The 16,897-nt window shown below is 36.4% G+C and overlaps 1 protein-coding gene across 3 annotated transcripts in view; it reads right to left on the bottom strand.

Annotated features, from left to right (window-relative positions):
* AGO3 (argonaute RISC catalytic component 3) overlaps positions 1-16,897 on the bottom strand; it is a 133,134-nt gene that overhangs the window by 103,698 nt on the left and 12,539 nt on the right. For all 3 annotated transcript variants that reach the window (XM_012439807.2, XM_064363681.1, XM_064363682.1), the window contains exon 2: positions 16,012-16,183. In XM_012439807.2, coding sequence (XP_012295230.1) covers positions 16,012-16,183 — 172 coding nt within the window. The remainder of the gene's footprint in view (positions 1-16,011; positions 16,184-16,897) is intronic.

Genomic DNA, 16,897 nt, shown 5'->3' with positions numbered 1-16,897 from the left:
TTACATTCACTGCTAAATAAGTTTCCAAGCCCCACTTTTATTCTTTGGGTACAAAAAATGTAATCATACTCCTCAGTTCATAATATGTTATCATCATCTGTATAATACCGCTCTTCTAACTAGTTGACTCATTTCTTTCCATCTCCATTTCCTATCCCCATTCCCCTTCCCAAGAAGTTATTCTTCTAATTTGTTTAACATTTTTCTGTTTGTATATATTCCTATCTTTACTCTCTGTGTTAGATTTTTTAAAACCTATTCATGTTGCTGTGGTATATTTTTAAAAGATTTATCTATTAAAAAAAATGGTTGTATGCAATTTCAGTGACTTGGTTCATTGTTTCTGACTGATGCATAGCACTCTACATGTTGTCTATCCATTCCCCCAGCACTGCAGATTCACATCTTTAATCGCCAAACACCAAGAACAATGCTGAAATGGTATCTCCGTACATGTCCCCTTATGAACCTGTGTGAGAATTAATCTCTACTTATAGACCCAGAAACAGACTGTTAGATCAAAGTGAATTTTATCAGGTAAATGAGGAACTGCCAAATTGCTCTCAAGAATGACTACACTAATCTGCACTCCTTAAGACTCCTATTTCCCTTCGTCCAGCCAATATGTGGCATTATCCAGCTTTGCTTTCTAATTTTTGTCAGCCTAATTGGTATAAACTAAAAGCACATTTTAATTTAGATTTCTCTTATTACTAATGAATTTGAGAACATTATCAAATTAAATTTCACTTTATGACTTCAAGCTTTTGAGGTATTAATACTTTTCTAATACTAAGTCACAAAGATATATTATGTTTTATTAATTTTATGGTTTTGTCCACATTATTTTGGTTCTTCTTTTTAAACAGCTAGGACCCAATTTTATTTATCTCCATGTAGTGAACAGGTTTCCTCTTATCACCTACTAAACAGCTTATACTTAACTAATCAACTTGTAATGGCATTTTTATCTCATTCACTTCTCATATATAAATCAATCTGAGTTCTCTATACTGTCCCAGTGGTCTGTTTGACTGTTCTTGTGCCAGTACCATATGTTTCCATTATTACCAGAGTGTTTATTAAGGGGTAGGGTAAGTTCTCCCACTTTTTCTAAGTATACTTGAACACTGGAATAACTTTCCACCTTAGAAAACTATCAATACCATACGAAAAGGAAACATATCTAGTGCCCTACATATAGTAAGTAATCAGTAAATATCTGTTACTTAAGAAACCTCCAACAACACATACTTGGAAGACATGACTAGCATGTTAAAAACATAAAATTAGTGTGTTAAAAAGCTACTAACAACTACAACAATGAACAAAATGAAGAAGAAACATAATAAGGGCAACTGTAATAGCTAAATACTTATGTCTGAATAGTTCAACTGTAATAAGAACAAATTAGAGGATCTCAACTTACCCACTATTGCTGTGGAAAAAGGCTCTAAATGACTACCAGCCCCAGATGAGCTAATAGTATGATGTGGCTTCCTCAAAAATAAAAAACAGAGGTTGAATATATTTAAGTACTCAGATAATCCACTTAATAAGGCAGGTAACTATCCCACTATATATTACCATAGATCATTTTACATTATGGAATACTCTGTTCAATTTGTGAAAAATAAGAGCCTACCCTAAAATTTCAAATATAACAAGAAGAAGGCAATCCTGATAGAAACTCACATAATGTGAGTAAAAATAAATCAAACCAAGGACTTTTAGTCTGGAATAAAAAAGACTCAAAAAAATTAAAGAATACATCTTTGGCTATTTTGATAGATTGTCATGTGAAAAACTGAGTAGAAAGTCCATTGTATGTGGGAAGAAAGAACTAGGAAAAATGGTTGGAACATAAGACAGAGTTACATTTTGAAACAAACTTTCCACAATTTTCTAACCACTAGAGTTATTCAAAAGTGGATTACACTACCTTATAAAGTACCTGAGTTCATCTTTGCTAGGACTGTTTAAAGAGCAGCTATATGACCCATTGTCAGGGAAGATATAAATTTAAGATTAAAATGAAAAATTCATGATACCCTCTTACAGTAAAATTTAATTTTAAAAATATCAAAAAATAAAACATTGTAAATTTTATCACAGTAAATTGCATCATGGCATTAGATATTACTCTTATGAATAATTACACTTACATTTGACAATTCAGTTCAGAGCCTTAAGGAAATAGAATTCTATAGTACACTCGTCAATTTTTCCACCCAACAGTCATAACTGACAAAACCTGTGCTACAAAGAGAATCATCTTTCATGAGGACCAAGAGTTATTATTATGTTTAACTGCTCACTAATATGATGTAATTAATTCACATATTTAGAATTTTTTTTTAAGAGACAGGGTCTCACCAGCTCAGGCTGGTCTCAAATTCTTGGGCTCAAGCAATCCTCCTATCTCAGCCTCCCACAGTACTGAGATTACAGGTGTGAGCCACTGTGCCTGGCCAAATTCATGTATTTAGAATTTTAGCAAAAATAATAATAATAATAATAAAGTTTTTGAGACCAGGTCTTGCTCTGTTGCCCAGGCTCGACTAATGCAATCATAGCTCCCTGGAACCCAGAACTCCTGAGCTCAAGTGATCCTCCTGCCTCAGCCATCTGAGTAGCTGGGAATATGGGTATCCAGCAGATTTTAGTATGCAAGCTAACAAAATGACAAATCTAGGGACAGCAAATTCTCATTTCTTATCTCAAAGGATATTATGGAAAAGGGTAGTTTATTAGAATCTTTAACAGGTAGGCATATGGAACTAGAGAAAAAAACTCTTTATAATAGTAATTTATCTAGTTTCCTAAGCCATCTAGTCAGCTATAGTAGCAAAGGTGCTACTGTATTATGCTGAAACTTGGAATTGGAAAACTATCAACCAAACCTTTAAAATATATGATAACCTAAGTACTGAAATAAACAGGCACGAGCTTTTAGTCCCATTCTGTCACTAAACTGTCAAGAAAGTTATTTAACCTCTTCAACTTTAGTTTCTTTATCAATAAAAATGAGATAATAGTCTCAGGAATCAAATGGGATATTAGTGAAAGTAATTTGGAGATTAAAGCAAATATGTATTTTTATATTTAAATTTAAGCATAATTATCTCACAAATATACTTCAAGAATTATACTGAAGTCTTCCAAATAACAAATGAATACACTACAATGCTTTAGCATCAAATACAGTATATTAACACAAAAAAGAAATAATGCTGGTAATTAACATAAACTGATAACTGAGTTTCCTCTATATTTTATAACACCAGTCTTTTATTATAACAACAGGGTTAGGAGTGGAATCTTTTGTTCAAATATAGTACTTTTGGCAAAATATTTAAATGTATATTGTTAAACCAGTTTTTAGTTTACTATAAGTAGTAAAACTACACTAATAAAAATACATAAAATATTTTAACTTCTAAAACAGTACTTGGGAAATAAAATCTGAGTAAACATGGATAAGAAAGTCTAACCAATCTTTAGTGGCTTCCTTTCTTGCATAATTATACTGTGATGCATTTTTTAGAACCTCAGCTAGAATTTAAGAATCCTTAAGAATAACTGGCAATTATTCAAAAAATGAAATCTACCTGAGTACATTAGATCTTTTAAAGGGGTACAGCTTATCCTACCACTCTTACCTCAATTACTATTTCCTGCATTCTGATACCAACTCTTTTGACTCCATCACGCTTTGGTGCACAGACTACAAGGTAAAATTTAATAGTAATTTCATTAAGTTCTGAAACTTACAGAACCGTATGAGTAAGTTCCTGACTCATACAGCAGAAAAATGGTAGGAGAGAGAAACTTTAATGTAAAGAAGAGGAGAGCAAATTATTTTCCTGTGAGCTATATACTATAAGCTCATAGAGATCTACCTTCACCTAACTTTATTAGGTACCTCTTAATTCTCTGCTCCCAAAAGGCAGAATGAAAAATACTATTCTAGTCTACAGAAGACAATATGAAAGAGTATTTTCCGCAAAAGTCTATTCACATTATCCATGACTACAGTATAGACAGAAAGAAGATTGCTAAGGTATAACAAGATGTTAAAATCATCCAGAGGTTTATAAAACACAACTAAAACAGCTGGCAGTTTCTCTTTATATCTTTCCAATCTTGAACTTACCTTTATAACTCTGTGGTTACTAGCAGAGAAGGTAGGCAATAAATACTTTTGCAACAAGATAAAATTTAAGATATGCAAATAGAGAAGAAAAGGATTATATTTTATTATCTTTTTTCTTTCTTTTTTTTTGAGACAAGGTCTGGTTCTGACGTCCAGGCTGAAGTACAGTGGTGCAATCTTGGCTCACTGCAACCTCTGCCTCCTGGGCTCAGGCCAACCTCCTGTCTCAACCTCCTGAGTAGTTGGGACTACAGGAGTGTGCCACCATGCCCGGCTAATTTTTGTATTTCTTGTAGAGATGGGGCTTCATCATGTTGCCCAGGCTGGTCCTGAACTCCTGAGTTCAAGTGATCTGCCCACCTCAGCCTCCCAAAGTGCTGGGTAGGTCAAATTTTTAATACTCTTTTTTTTTTTTTTTTTTAAGATACAGATTGTGCTCTGTCACCCAGAGGATGGAGTGCAGTGGTGCAATCATGGCTCACTGCAGCCTCCAACTCCTGGAGTGAGCACTACTCCCAGCTCAGCCTCCTGAGTAGCTAGGACTACAGGTGTACACCATTATACCTGGCTAATTTTTAAATTTTTCATACAGAAGGGGTCTCCCTATGTTGCCCAAACTGGCCTCGAAATCCTGGCATCAAGCAATCCTCCTGCCTTGGCTTCCCAAAGTGCTAGAATTACAGGTCTCACATGTGCCATTGCACTTGACCAAAATTTTAATATTTTATAATATAAAATCCAAACTGAGCATTTTTCTTTTTTTGAGATACAGTCTCAGTCTGCTGCCCAGGCTGGAGTGCGGTGGTGCAATCTCGGCTCACTGCAACCTTCACCTCCCAGGTTCAAGCGATTCTCATGCCTCAGCCTCCCAAGTAGCTGGGATTACAAGCATGCACCACCATGCCCAGCTAATTTTTGCATTTTTAGTAGAGACTGGATTTCACCACGTTGGCCAGGCTGGTCTCGAACTCCCGACCTCAAGTGATCTGCCTGCCTCAGCCTCGCAAAGTGCTGGGATCACAGGCATGAGCCACCACGCCTGGTTCATACAGAGCATTTTACTATAGACTATCTTTGTAGTCATTTCATATGTGAATTCTTTTTTTCTATTCGATTGGAAGTTCCACATGGGTGAAAACTGTTATAATCGTATGTAACACACTAATGCAGTAAACATTTCTAGTATTCATGAATAATTGACAAATTATTTTAGATTGTGAAAAAAAATTAACTCAATCTGGCTGACACTAACAACTCTCTTTCAGAACACTTCTTCAGGCCACTGACTTCTTTTTTTCCCTTTTCCTTTTTTTTTTTTTTTTTTTTTGAGAGAGTCTCGCTCTGTTGCCTAGGCTGGAGTGCAGTGGTATGATCTCAGCTCACTGCAACCTTCACCTCCTGGATTCAAGCAATTCTCTCAGCCTCCCAAGTAATCCAAGCTGAGATTACAGGTGTGTACCACCACATCGGGCTAATTTTTGTATTTTTAGTAGAAATGGGGTTTCACCACGTTGGCCAGGCTGGTCTCAAACTCCTGGCTTCAAGTGATCTGCCCACCTCGGCCTCCCAAGGGCTGGGATTACAGGTGTGAGCAACTGCTCCAGGCTGGGTCACCGACTTAACTGCCATGTATGATGGCGCATTTTCAGTCTTTACACTCCTGGCTTTGTTTAGCATTTGCCACTGCAATCAAACTTTGTTCCTTGAAAATCATGATCCTTAAGGCCAGGTGTGGTGGCTCAAGCCTGTAATCCTAGCACTTTGGGAGGCTGAGGCGGGCAGATTGCCTGAGCTCAGGAGTTTGAGACTAGCCTGGGCATCACGGTGAAACCCTGTCTCTACCAAAAACACAGCCAGCCTTGACGGCGTGGGCCTGTAGTCCCAGATACTTGGGAGGCTGAAGCAGGAGAATTGCTTGACTCCGGAGGGTAGTGGTTGCAGTGAGCAGGGATTGTGCCGCTGTACTCCAGCCAGGGAGACAGAGCAAGACTCTGTCTCCAAAAGAAAAAAAAAAAGAAAAGAAAAAAGAATATCATGATCCTTACCTTGCCTTCTCTGAAACAGCTTCTACTTTGTCTTGGTTCTCCTACCTTTCTGATCTCTGTGTGTCTTCACTGGCAAACCTGAAATAATAGTATCTAAGAGATCTAGTCTCAGTTCTTTTATCTTTACATACCTCTTCAGTTTTTAACTATCACCTACATGATGACTAATTACAATCTCCATTTTGACTTATCTCCTCAGCTCTAGACACTTCTTTCCAATAACTACTGAACTTGTGCATTTTGATGTTTCTTATGCAATTCAACCTCCAAATATTCAAAATAGTATATACTACAGATCCCTTCAGAATCCGTATTTCTGTTAAAACCATTACTACTGCACAAGCTAGGAACTATGAAGCCATTCTTATCTCTGTCCTTTCCTTACACACCTAAATTGTCCATTATTTTTCTAAATCTTCCATCTATGCCCTCCATTGTCACTATTGCCACTGTATCTTTGAATACATTACCTATAATCCAGGAAAATACATACCAGAGGTGCCAAGGGTTATGCTGAAGTATGAGAAAAAATTAAATGTATTTATGATTTTCATCTAACAAGTAGGAATTAAGATTTACTAATATTCATGAATATGGATTGACACTGGTGCCTTCATTTATCCCATGTTAGATGGTCAGGTGCAACACACGGCACACCAGGAATCCTAGGAGAGTAATGGGAGTTCTGCAACACATAAGGCCAGACACAGTGGCTCACACCTGTAATTCCAACACTTTGGAAAGCCAAGGTGGGCGGATCACTTGAGACTCAGAGTTCAAGACCAGCCTAGGCAACATGGCAAAATTCTGTTTCTACAAAAAATACAAAAATTAGCCAGGCATGGTGATGTGTGTCTGTAGTCCCAGCTACTATAGAGGCTGAGGTGGGAGGATTGCTTGAGCCCGGGAGGTCAAGGCTGCAGTGAGCCATGTTGATGCCACTGCACTCCAGCCTGGGCGACAGAGTGAGACTCTGTCTCATTTTTTTTTTAAAAAAGAGTTAACAGTGGACCTCATTCATTAATTTTCAGCATGCTGCAACTTTTTGTAGTTCAAGTGTGTGAGACACATATTCAGTCAGGCTTTTTGTACTATTAATCTGAAAAGTTCAAGTTATTTAAATATATTTTTAAATAGTTCATTTCAAAGTTTTCTTTCTTATCTTTAATTTTTCTATAGTTACATATTAAAACAGTTTGAAATGTGTGTGCATTTATATCTATATTTTTTTTTAGTACACTGTCAAACAAATTTTAATTAATGGGGATGTGTGATCAATGGTCTGAAGACCACTGACCTAGACTACTACAACAGCCTTCCAAATGTTCTCCAGGACTCAAGTCTTTCTCATGTCTCATTCTCCACACTGTCATTAAGTATGGTTTTAAATACAGATGTTCTTCATTTGTTTAAAAGCTTCCATTGACTCTCTACTATTTCTGAATTCACAAGCCTTAGCATGGATTTAAGAGTCTTCATAACCTACTCCCTAGCTAACTTTTCAGACTCATCTCTAGTTACTCTATTTATAATGGTCTGTTCTATAATACAAACATGTCATACCTTTGCTCATGCTCTCTATATGAATTATTTTTTCTCTTTGTCCATTGGACAACTTCATGTTGTAGCATGTATCAGTTCAGGAAGGTGCTGCATAACTCTTCAGTCAATTACAGACCACATATATGATGGTGATCTCATAAGATTATATCAAATTTTTACTGTACTTTTTATGACATAACTATTTTGCTCAAATACCATGTGATATACCACATTCTCCTCCTTACCCAAAGGCAGGAATCATTACTCTTTCATCACAGTACATAATACACATCTCATAGAATTTGTCACCCTGTACAGAATTAAAAATATTTAAAGAGATCATGTTTTATCTATCTTGTTGTTGCTAGAACCTAGCACAATGCCTGACACAAAACAGGAGTAAAGTGAATCAAATAGTTAATGAAAACATAGAGAAGATACAAAAGTGATCTTCAAGTTTCCATATATCCTGCAAATCTAATACCAATAGCATAGTATCTCTGTATAACCATATGGTAAGTTCAGATAAATGATTTAAATAGATTTAAGTTAACCTAAGGAAAAAACTGGAATAGGTTAAAGTAAACAAATCAAGGTACATATACAACATACATATACAAGGTACATATACAACAGAACACTATACAGCTATAATAATTTATATCTACACAGACAGATGTTGGTAATAATACCTATGTACTAGTCCCTGGTGTGTAAACATGTTAATTTATGAAAGTATCTTCAAATTTCAAATATATTATAGGAATATTAGTCAAAAGGCTAATTTCTACTGAGTATTGTATTTAGATGCCACTCTAAAAGAATTTTGAGATGTGAAATAATTACCATCTGTTAGCTTTCCTATCTCTGAGTGATTAGGAAGGAAAATAAAACTTGTTTATTAGCTGACATATTTTGTATAATAGCTTCCCCAAGATCACTAAACACTCAAAACTACACCATTTGGTTTTTACTGGTAGTGTTTTCTGAAGTATGTCGTCTAAATCATTTTAATCAGAAGTATATCCTTCTATAGATATGACAACAAAATCACAGTGACAAAAGAAACAATGTTAGACATCATCAAAATTTAAAAAGTTTGTGCTTCAAAGGACACCATCAAGACAGTGAAGATGCAACATAAACAAAAATTGTGCAAATCACATATCCAATATGGGACGTTTATCTAGAATGGATAATGAATTTTTATAACTCAATAACAAAACGACAAATAAACCCATTTAAAAATGGGCAGCCGAGCACAGTGGCTCACGCCTGTAATCCCAGCACTTTGGGAGGCCAAGGCTTAGGGTAAATCACCTGAGGTCAGGAGCTTGAGACCAGACTGGCCAACATAGTGAAACCCCACCTCTACTAAAAACTACAAAATTTAGCTGCGCATGGTGGCGCACACCTGTAGTCTCTGCTACTTGGGAGGCTGAGGGAGGAGAATTTTTTGAACCAGGGAGGCAGAAGTTGCAGTGAGCTGAGATCATGCCACTGAACTCCAGTCTGGGCAATAGAGTGAAACTCTGTCTCAAAAAAAAAAAAAAAAAAAAAAAAATTAGCAAAGGACGTAAATATACACTTCTCCAAAGAAAATATACAAATGGCCAATAAGTGCATAAAAAGATGCTCAACATCAGTCATCAGGAAAGTGCATATCAAAACAACAATGAGATATAACTGCACATCCACTAGGATGGCTATAATTTTTAAGAAGACAAATAACAACAAATATTGGTGAGAATGTGGGAAAACTTATCTTCATACACTGCTAGTGGGAATGTAAAATGGTGCAGACATTTCGTCTTCTGTTTTTTTTTTTTTCCTTTTTAATAGAAATGGTGTCTCACTATGTTGCTCAGGCTGGTGTCGAATTCCTGGGCTCAAGTGATCCTTTTGCCTCAGCCTCCCAACGTGTTGAGACTACAGGCATTAAGTCACCATGTCTGGCTGGTGCAACCACTTTGGAAAAGAGTCTGGCAGTTTCTCAAAAGGTTAAACATAGAGTTATCATTATGATTTCACTCGTAGGTATATATCCAAGAGAAATGAAAATGTATGTTCACACAAAATCCTGTACATGAATGTTTAGAGCAGCATTATTCATAGTAGCCAAAAATGGCAACAACCCAAATGTCCATCAAATGATGGATAAACAAAATGTACTAAATCCATACAATGGAATATTATTCAGCAATAAAAAGGAATAAAGTACAGTTATGCATCACTTAATGATGGGGATATGTTCTGGGAACTGCATCATCATTTTGTTGTGTGATCACAGAGTGTACTTAAACATCGCTAGATATAGAGCCTACTACACATCTAAGCTATATGATATGGCTTATTACTCCTGGGCTACAAACCTGTACAGCACATTACTATACTGAATACTGTAGGCAACTGTAACACAATGGTAAGTATTTGTGTATCTAAATGTAAAAAAGTACAGTAAAAATATGATTATTATAATCTTATGGGACCACCAACATGTACATGGTCTGTAATTGACTGAAACATTATGCAGTGCCTGACTATACTGATATAAGCTACAACATGAATGAACCTTGAAATCATTATGGAAAAAGAATCCAGTCAGAAAAGGCCACATAGTATATGATTCCATTTATAAGAAATATTCAGCCGGATGCAGTGGCTCACAACTGTAATCCCAGCACTTTGGGAGGCCGAGGTAGGTGGATCATTTGAGATCAGGAATTCGAGACCAGCCAGGCCAATATGGTGAAATTCCACCTCTACTAAAAAATGCAAAAATTAGCTGGGCATGGCAGCAGGCGCCTGTAGTCCCAGCTTCTCAGGAGGCTGAGGCAGGAGAATTGTTTGAACCCAGGAGGTGGAGGTTGCAGTGAGCTGAGATTGCACCACTGCACTCCAGTCTGGGCAACAAAGCAAGACTCTGTCTCAAAGAAAAAGAAAAAAAAAAAAGAAATACCCAGAACAGGCAAATCTACAGAGAAAGAAAGTAGATTAGTGGCTGGTAAGGACTGTGGAGGGGGACTAATAGGCAGTGACTGCTAATGAGCATGGGGTTTCTTTTTGAGAGGATGAAAATGTTCTAAAATTAGATTGACATGATGGCTGTATATCCTCTCTGGGAATATACTAAAAACCACTGAGTTGTACATTTTAAATGGGTGAATTATGGCATGTAAATTATATATCCATCAAGTTATTTAAAAAGAAATATGCCCCCTCTTGGAATACTATCCAACTGTAACACTATACCAATGACATTCCTAACAGCAGAAAAGGAGTTTCTTTAAACACATTGCTGCTCTGAGATTTCCATTAAAAAAGCCAAAATTGGATCAATATAGATTTACTTTTTTTCTTTCTAAAATTCAATCATCTTTCTGGGTACAGTAAGATGATTGGGGGTGAGGAAAGGACAAAAAAGGCACCATCTTTCTGGCCAAGGTGGGCGATCTCCTGAGCCTATTAGTTCGAGACCAGCCTGGGCAACATGGCAAAACTCTGTCTCTATAAAAAGTAGAAAAATTAGCCAGGTGTGTACCTGGTCTCAGCTAACTGAGAAGCTGAGGTAGGAGGATTGCTTGAGCCCGGGTAGGTCAAGGCTGCAGTGAACTATGATCGTGCCACTGCACTTCAGCCTGGGTGACAGAGCAAGACCCTATTTCAAAATAAATAAATAAATAAATAAATAAATAAAATAAAACGAAACTCAATCATCAGTATTACATTACATACATAAGAAATATGCAGAAATATTTGGCATGTTATTAATCATCATAGAATATTAACAGTAACAGTAGTAAAAATGTTTAATTTGTAAAAGAAAACTGAGCCAAAAAATGCAACCACAATCTACTACTATTTTAAGATTTCTCCAAATTGTTATTCATGTTTTAAAATAGATATTGCAGTTATAATCATGTTGTATATATCATTTTTAACATGTATTCCATTATTTAATGGTTTGAATAAATACATACACTATTCAAGGTATATTTAGAGGTTGGACAAACCAGCATAAAATCTTAAGTTACAGAATCTATACACTAGGTCATATTGTTCCTAAAAATATTTGGTTTTTAGTTGCTGAGACCATTCACTTATTAGAAACTAGTAACATTTGAAATATACTTTACATACTCATTTACCAAAAGTTTACTTTCAATTACAATCATTTAATAGGGGAAAAAAGGAAGAAAAGAATCTCCTTTCCCATCCCACCCTCCCAATACAAAAGGGGGTGAGGAAAGGACAAAAAAAGCAATAGACAGAAAATCTAAAGAATACATTTGTAGAAAGGTTGACCCACAAAATGATTCACTAGCATTTCCTGGATATTGCGTCTGAGAAGACTCCAACTAAAGTGGAAATTATTTGCCTATAATACACCTTTCTACTATTATGATTAATGCCTTAGTGCCTAATATTTGTTCTTGTGGCATATGAACAAGAAAAACCTCATGCATGTTAATTTAAGTATTAAAAAATGTAAGTCACTTAGAGGAGAATCACCATGACTTTATAGAAGGCAACAATATAAATCTTTAATAAGAAACTAAGTAAGGCTGGTCATGGTGACTCATGCCTGTAATTCCAGGACTTTGGGAGGCCAAGGTGGGAGGATCACTTCAGCTCAGGAGTTCAAAACCAGCCTGGGCAACATAGGGAGATCTCATCTCCTATAAATAAAAAATTTTAAAAATGATCTCAGCATGGTGATGCCTGTAGTCTCAGCTACTTGGGAGGCTGAGGTAGAAGGATCACTTGGGTCCAGGAGGTTGAGAATTGCAGTGTGCTAAGACTGTGCCACTGCACTCCAGAGCCTGGGAGACAGACTGAGACCTGACTTTTAAAAAAAGAAATAAAACAATTTGTTTTGCTTTAATATTTTGGATAAGTTAAATTAGACATAACGGAACTACTACATTTTGTCCTTTAACTGTTTTGCTAACATTGAAAAGGAATTGTTAAGTTCTATCTAGTTCCTTCTAACACCTAGAATTCCAGTTGTTGAAGCGTAGGAACTGAGCCACCACACCAATTTCAGAAGGCCACCAAGTTTTAACTGACTATTCATGCAGTAATACTGTAAAAATTGAAGACAACTGCAAGTCAGCTGAAGAAAATGGAATGTTTTGCAGATGTTGACATCAAATCAAAGCATTATTAACAAAGTATAAAGCTGATTTATGCCATTTTTAGAATCCCAAACAAATCCTACGGTTCCTATCAAAACTCAAAAACATGATAAAAATGATTAAAATTTTACATGAGAAAAATTTAAAAACTTTCCACTTGGAAACATTTATATTACAAATCTAAATTATTGGTACTGGCAAAAAAAAAATGTAAGATAAAGCAAACTAAAGAGGAAATGTAATTAAGGATGTCAAAAGACTCATAAGTTAAAACCAGAATGTACCACACTAATTCATGACATATATTTTTCTCACAAACTTAATACACTGAGCATGTACATATGAATTCTATGCTATATAACTTTATATACACATATATAATATGCAAATTCTCTGACCCACCCCCCCCACAACCAAAAAAAAGAAACAAAAACGTTAGGCAGGAGAAAGAATAAGTCTAATAAACAATTCTGTTCTTTTTACTTAATATTTTTGCCACCACATCACTTCCTTGTAACTCATCTGGCATACTAAAAAAACGAATTGACATCCCTCAAGCCCCAGGTCTTTACTTAGATTAACTAATGCCTTTTTATTTTTATTTATTTATTTTTTAGATATGTGGCCTCACTATGTTGCCCAGGCTGGAGTCCAGTGGCTATTCACAGGCACAATCACAACACACTGCAGCCTTGAACTCCTGGGCTTAAGTAATCCTCCTGCCTCAGCCTTTGGAGTAGGTGGGACTACAGGCCCATGGATGGCCCAGCTAATAAATGCCTTTTTAAAATGTAAATATCTACCAGAAAGATTATCCTTCACTGAAATCTACATATTAATGACCCAGTTTTGAGAAACAAGAAAAAGGGAATCTCTATGATAAAGTACAGCATGGGTTAGTTAGGTCCCCAAGTCATCCCAGTGGATGACGGTTAACAGAAAGACATAAAAGAGAGTGAAGGGAGACCCAGACCAAGACTAGCCTACAGATCCTAGGAGATAAGAGTAGGGCACTGAAAAATCCATGTTCAGGTATAACAGTCCTCTAGAATATCCAGTTTATTCAGTTTTCTTTCCTGTCCCCCACCATCACACTCATTCCATTTTACTTTTTTTTTTTTTTTGAGACAGAGTTTCACTCTGTAGTCCAGGCTGGAGTGCAGTGGGGTGATGTCGGCTCACTGCAATCTCCGTCTCCCAGGCTCAAGCAATTCTTCTGTCTCAGCCTCCCGAATAGCTGGGACTACAGGCACGTGCCACCATGCCTGGCTAATTTTTGTATTATTAGTAGAGACAGGGTTTCACTATATTGGCCAAGTTGGTCTCCAACTCCTGACCTCATGATCCGCCTGCCTCGGCCTCCCAAAGTGCTGGGATTACAGGCGTGAACCACTGTGCCTGGCCCCCATTTTACTTTTATAAGCATTTCATTCACTTTACTGAGTATTATGTACCAATCACTGAGCTGACATGGGGTACGAAGATGACAGAGAACACTACTTTTCATGAAAGGGTTATACTTGGGAAAGGAAGAACAATATGTAACTACGATGCACTAAAAACGCCATAATGGAAGTGCACACCAAGTACTATGAGGTCACAGAAGAGTAGGGCACCACTTTTTTGACTTGTGCTGTTCACTTTAAGAACATTCAGGTATCAATCTGAAGTTTAGGAAAGAAGTAGAGGCTACAGCAAGATAAGGAGTCATCTATCTATTCACAAATGGTACCTTAAAGTAGTATCTGATAATATGTTTAAAAAAAAAAACAACACCTATAGGAATGTTGTAATGAACATATAATGCAGAGAACCTTCCCCTTAAGCCTGATTTAGACTCAATACACCTGGTTCTTTTCAACCATTATACTTTTGTTCTGCTATCCTTCCTTAGAAAAAAAAATTTTTTTAATTATATATATGTTATTTTTACTACAACTAACCAAAATTTTACCGTTTTAGATTAACTTCTTCCTTTACAAAATAATTCCTAATGACTATCAAGTCAGGATTCTGGAGTTCTGGTTTCACCTTTCCTACTTGAAACGTGTTCTTGACTAAATCCCTTAACCTTTCTGGATTTCAGCTATAAATAAAAAGGGTATTAGATTAGCTAACTTCTTAAGGGGTTCCTTCCAACTGTAATACTCTGCAAGTCTTCCTGACCTGATAAAGAACTTTGCACTACATGTTAATTACAACATTTCTTTAGGTGGTTTTTTTTTTTTTTAAACGTTATTACAAAGTCTTTTAGTGCTCATTCACTTTCAGGTGTAAAAGAAATATTAACAACTAGGATGACAAGCCCAAGAAAAAGACCTTCATACTTCTTATGTCTTATCTCCTTGAGAGAAACAACATTCTTTTTCTTAAATGTCTTAAATGAAGGCTCTTAAAAACATTTATTGAATAAGAAAAGGCTGGGATCATACAAACCAAAATGCTAAACTGAATATCACATTGTTTTTTTTTTTTCGTATCGTCTTTCTTTTTAAAAACAAAACGTAAATAGACATAATATATACCCAATCATAAATTCCTCTTATATTCCCTGTATTACCTAAACCACATCCAGGAATATAAATGGCATGGCGGCAGGGGGAGAGGAAGCTTACTGAAAGCAGGCTAAATCTTTACATACCATCTGTACTTATTCCTATATGATAGTAAGGAACAGTCAGGAATTGGGAAAGGAGAAAAGAAAGCATGAAACCACCATTTCTACCCCTCACTGCTGTCATCATCATCATCATCATCTTAAAGGGATCATTATGAAAGTGGTAAGTAAGGGAGCTGAGGAGAAAAAAGCAAGCACAGATGTATTACCTAAGAGCAAGGAAGATGATGTGCTTAGAATGTTCAACCTGATTTCAGAAGCATGAAAAATAACTCGGACCTTTTCTATTATCACAGGGAAAATGTGAGCTCATGTTATAATAAAATAATTTCAAAGATTTTTTTTTCCCACTATCATACCTCTGAAGTACAATCAGTTTTAAAACAAATTACCAGATGTTTTTGGCCAAACTGTTTACATATTGTCATTGTTATTCAGATATACAAGATAAACATAAATAATTACTAAGGAAAGACAAATAGCAAAAGATCTTTGCAGTTTCATGATTCTTACCTGTTCACTCTCCTAGGACACTTGTCTGGTTTAATATCTACCTCATAGAGGTAGACATCAATCTTTGGGATTTCAACTTGAAAACAGTTAGCCAGCAGTTTAATGGGTTTGCCCATAGTGCCATAGCCAGGTCTTCTGGGCACCATGAGTAGGGGCTGGGCCCCAGCGGGTCCTGCCAGGGAAGGGGAAAAAAAAAGAGTCACAGTTACAAGCTGTATTCTAAAGCCTTGTCAACCAGAGTATGTTAGAATTATAAGTACAGCTGATAATGGTTAAGGCCTAGTTCTACAAGATGACATCATTCCTAACACTTCAACTTCTGTCACCCCAGATTTCCTCTTCATTAAAAATAAACACACAGAAAGCCATATGCCTCTGGAAAACTGTTCTGGAAAGAGCAAAGAGAAGGGAGAACAATCACACAAACCAAAGCAAGATGAGCATGAGCAAGCACAACTCAGACCTAAAGAGTGTGAGACCAACAGCAAAGTAAGGTTAAAGAAAGTAGAAGGAAGGGCAGGGCATGGTAGCTTATGCCTAATTCTAGTGCTTTGGGAGGCCAAGGTAGGAGGATCACTTGAGCCCAGGAGTTCGAGGCCACAATGTGCTATGACAGTGCCACGACACTCCAGCCTTGGTGACAGAGACCCTGTCTCTATTAAAAAAAAAAAAAAAAAAGGAAAAGAGTAAAATAAAAAGCAATATATAATAAAAAATATCAAGAAAGTACAGAATCAATTATTTGATTATTTGAAAAGATAAATATTTCAGGCCAAGCCTGGCAGCTCATGCCTGTAATTCCATTACTTTGGGACTCTGGGAGGCCAAAGCAGGTGGATAACCTGAGCTCAGGAGTTCAAGACCACCATGGGCAACATGGCAAAAC

This window comes from Aotus nancymaae, unplaced genomic scaffold (assembly GCF_030222135.1).
Source record: "Aotus nancymaae isolate 86718 unplaced genomic scaffold, 86718_ANA_hifiasm-v0.15.2.pri h1tg000053l, whole genome shotgun sequence".
In the NCBI taxonomy this organism is placed as follows: Eukaryota; Metazoa; Chordata; class Mammalia; order Primates; family Aotidae; genus Aotus; species Aotus nancymaae.
This window is presented reverse-complemented; position numbering and strand designations above follow the sequence as displayed.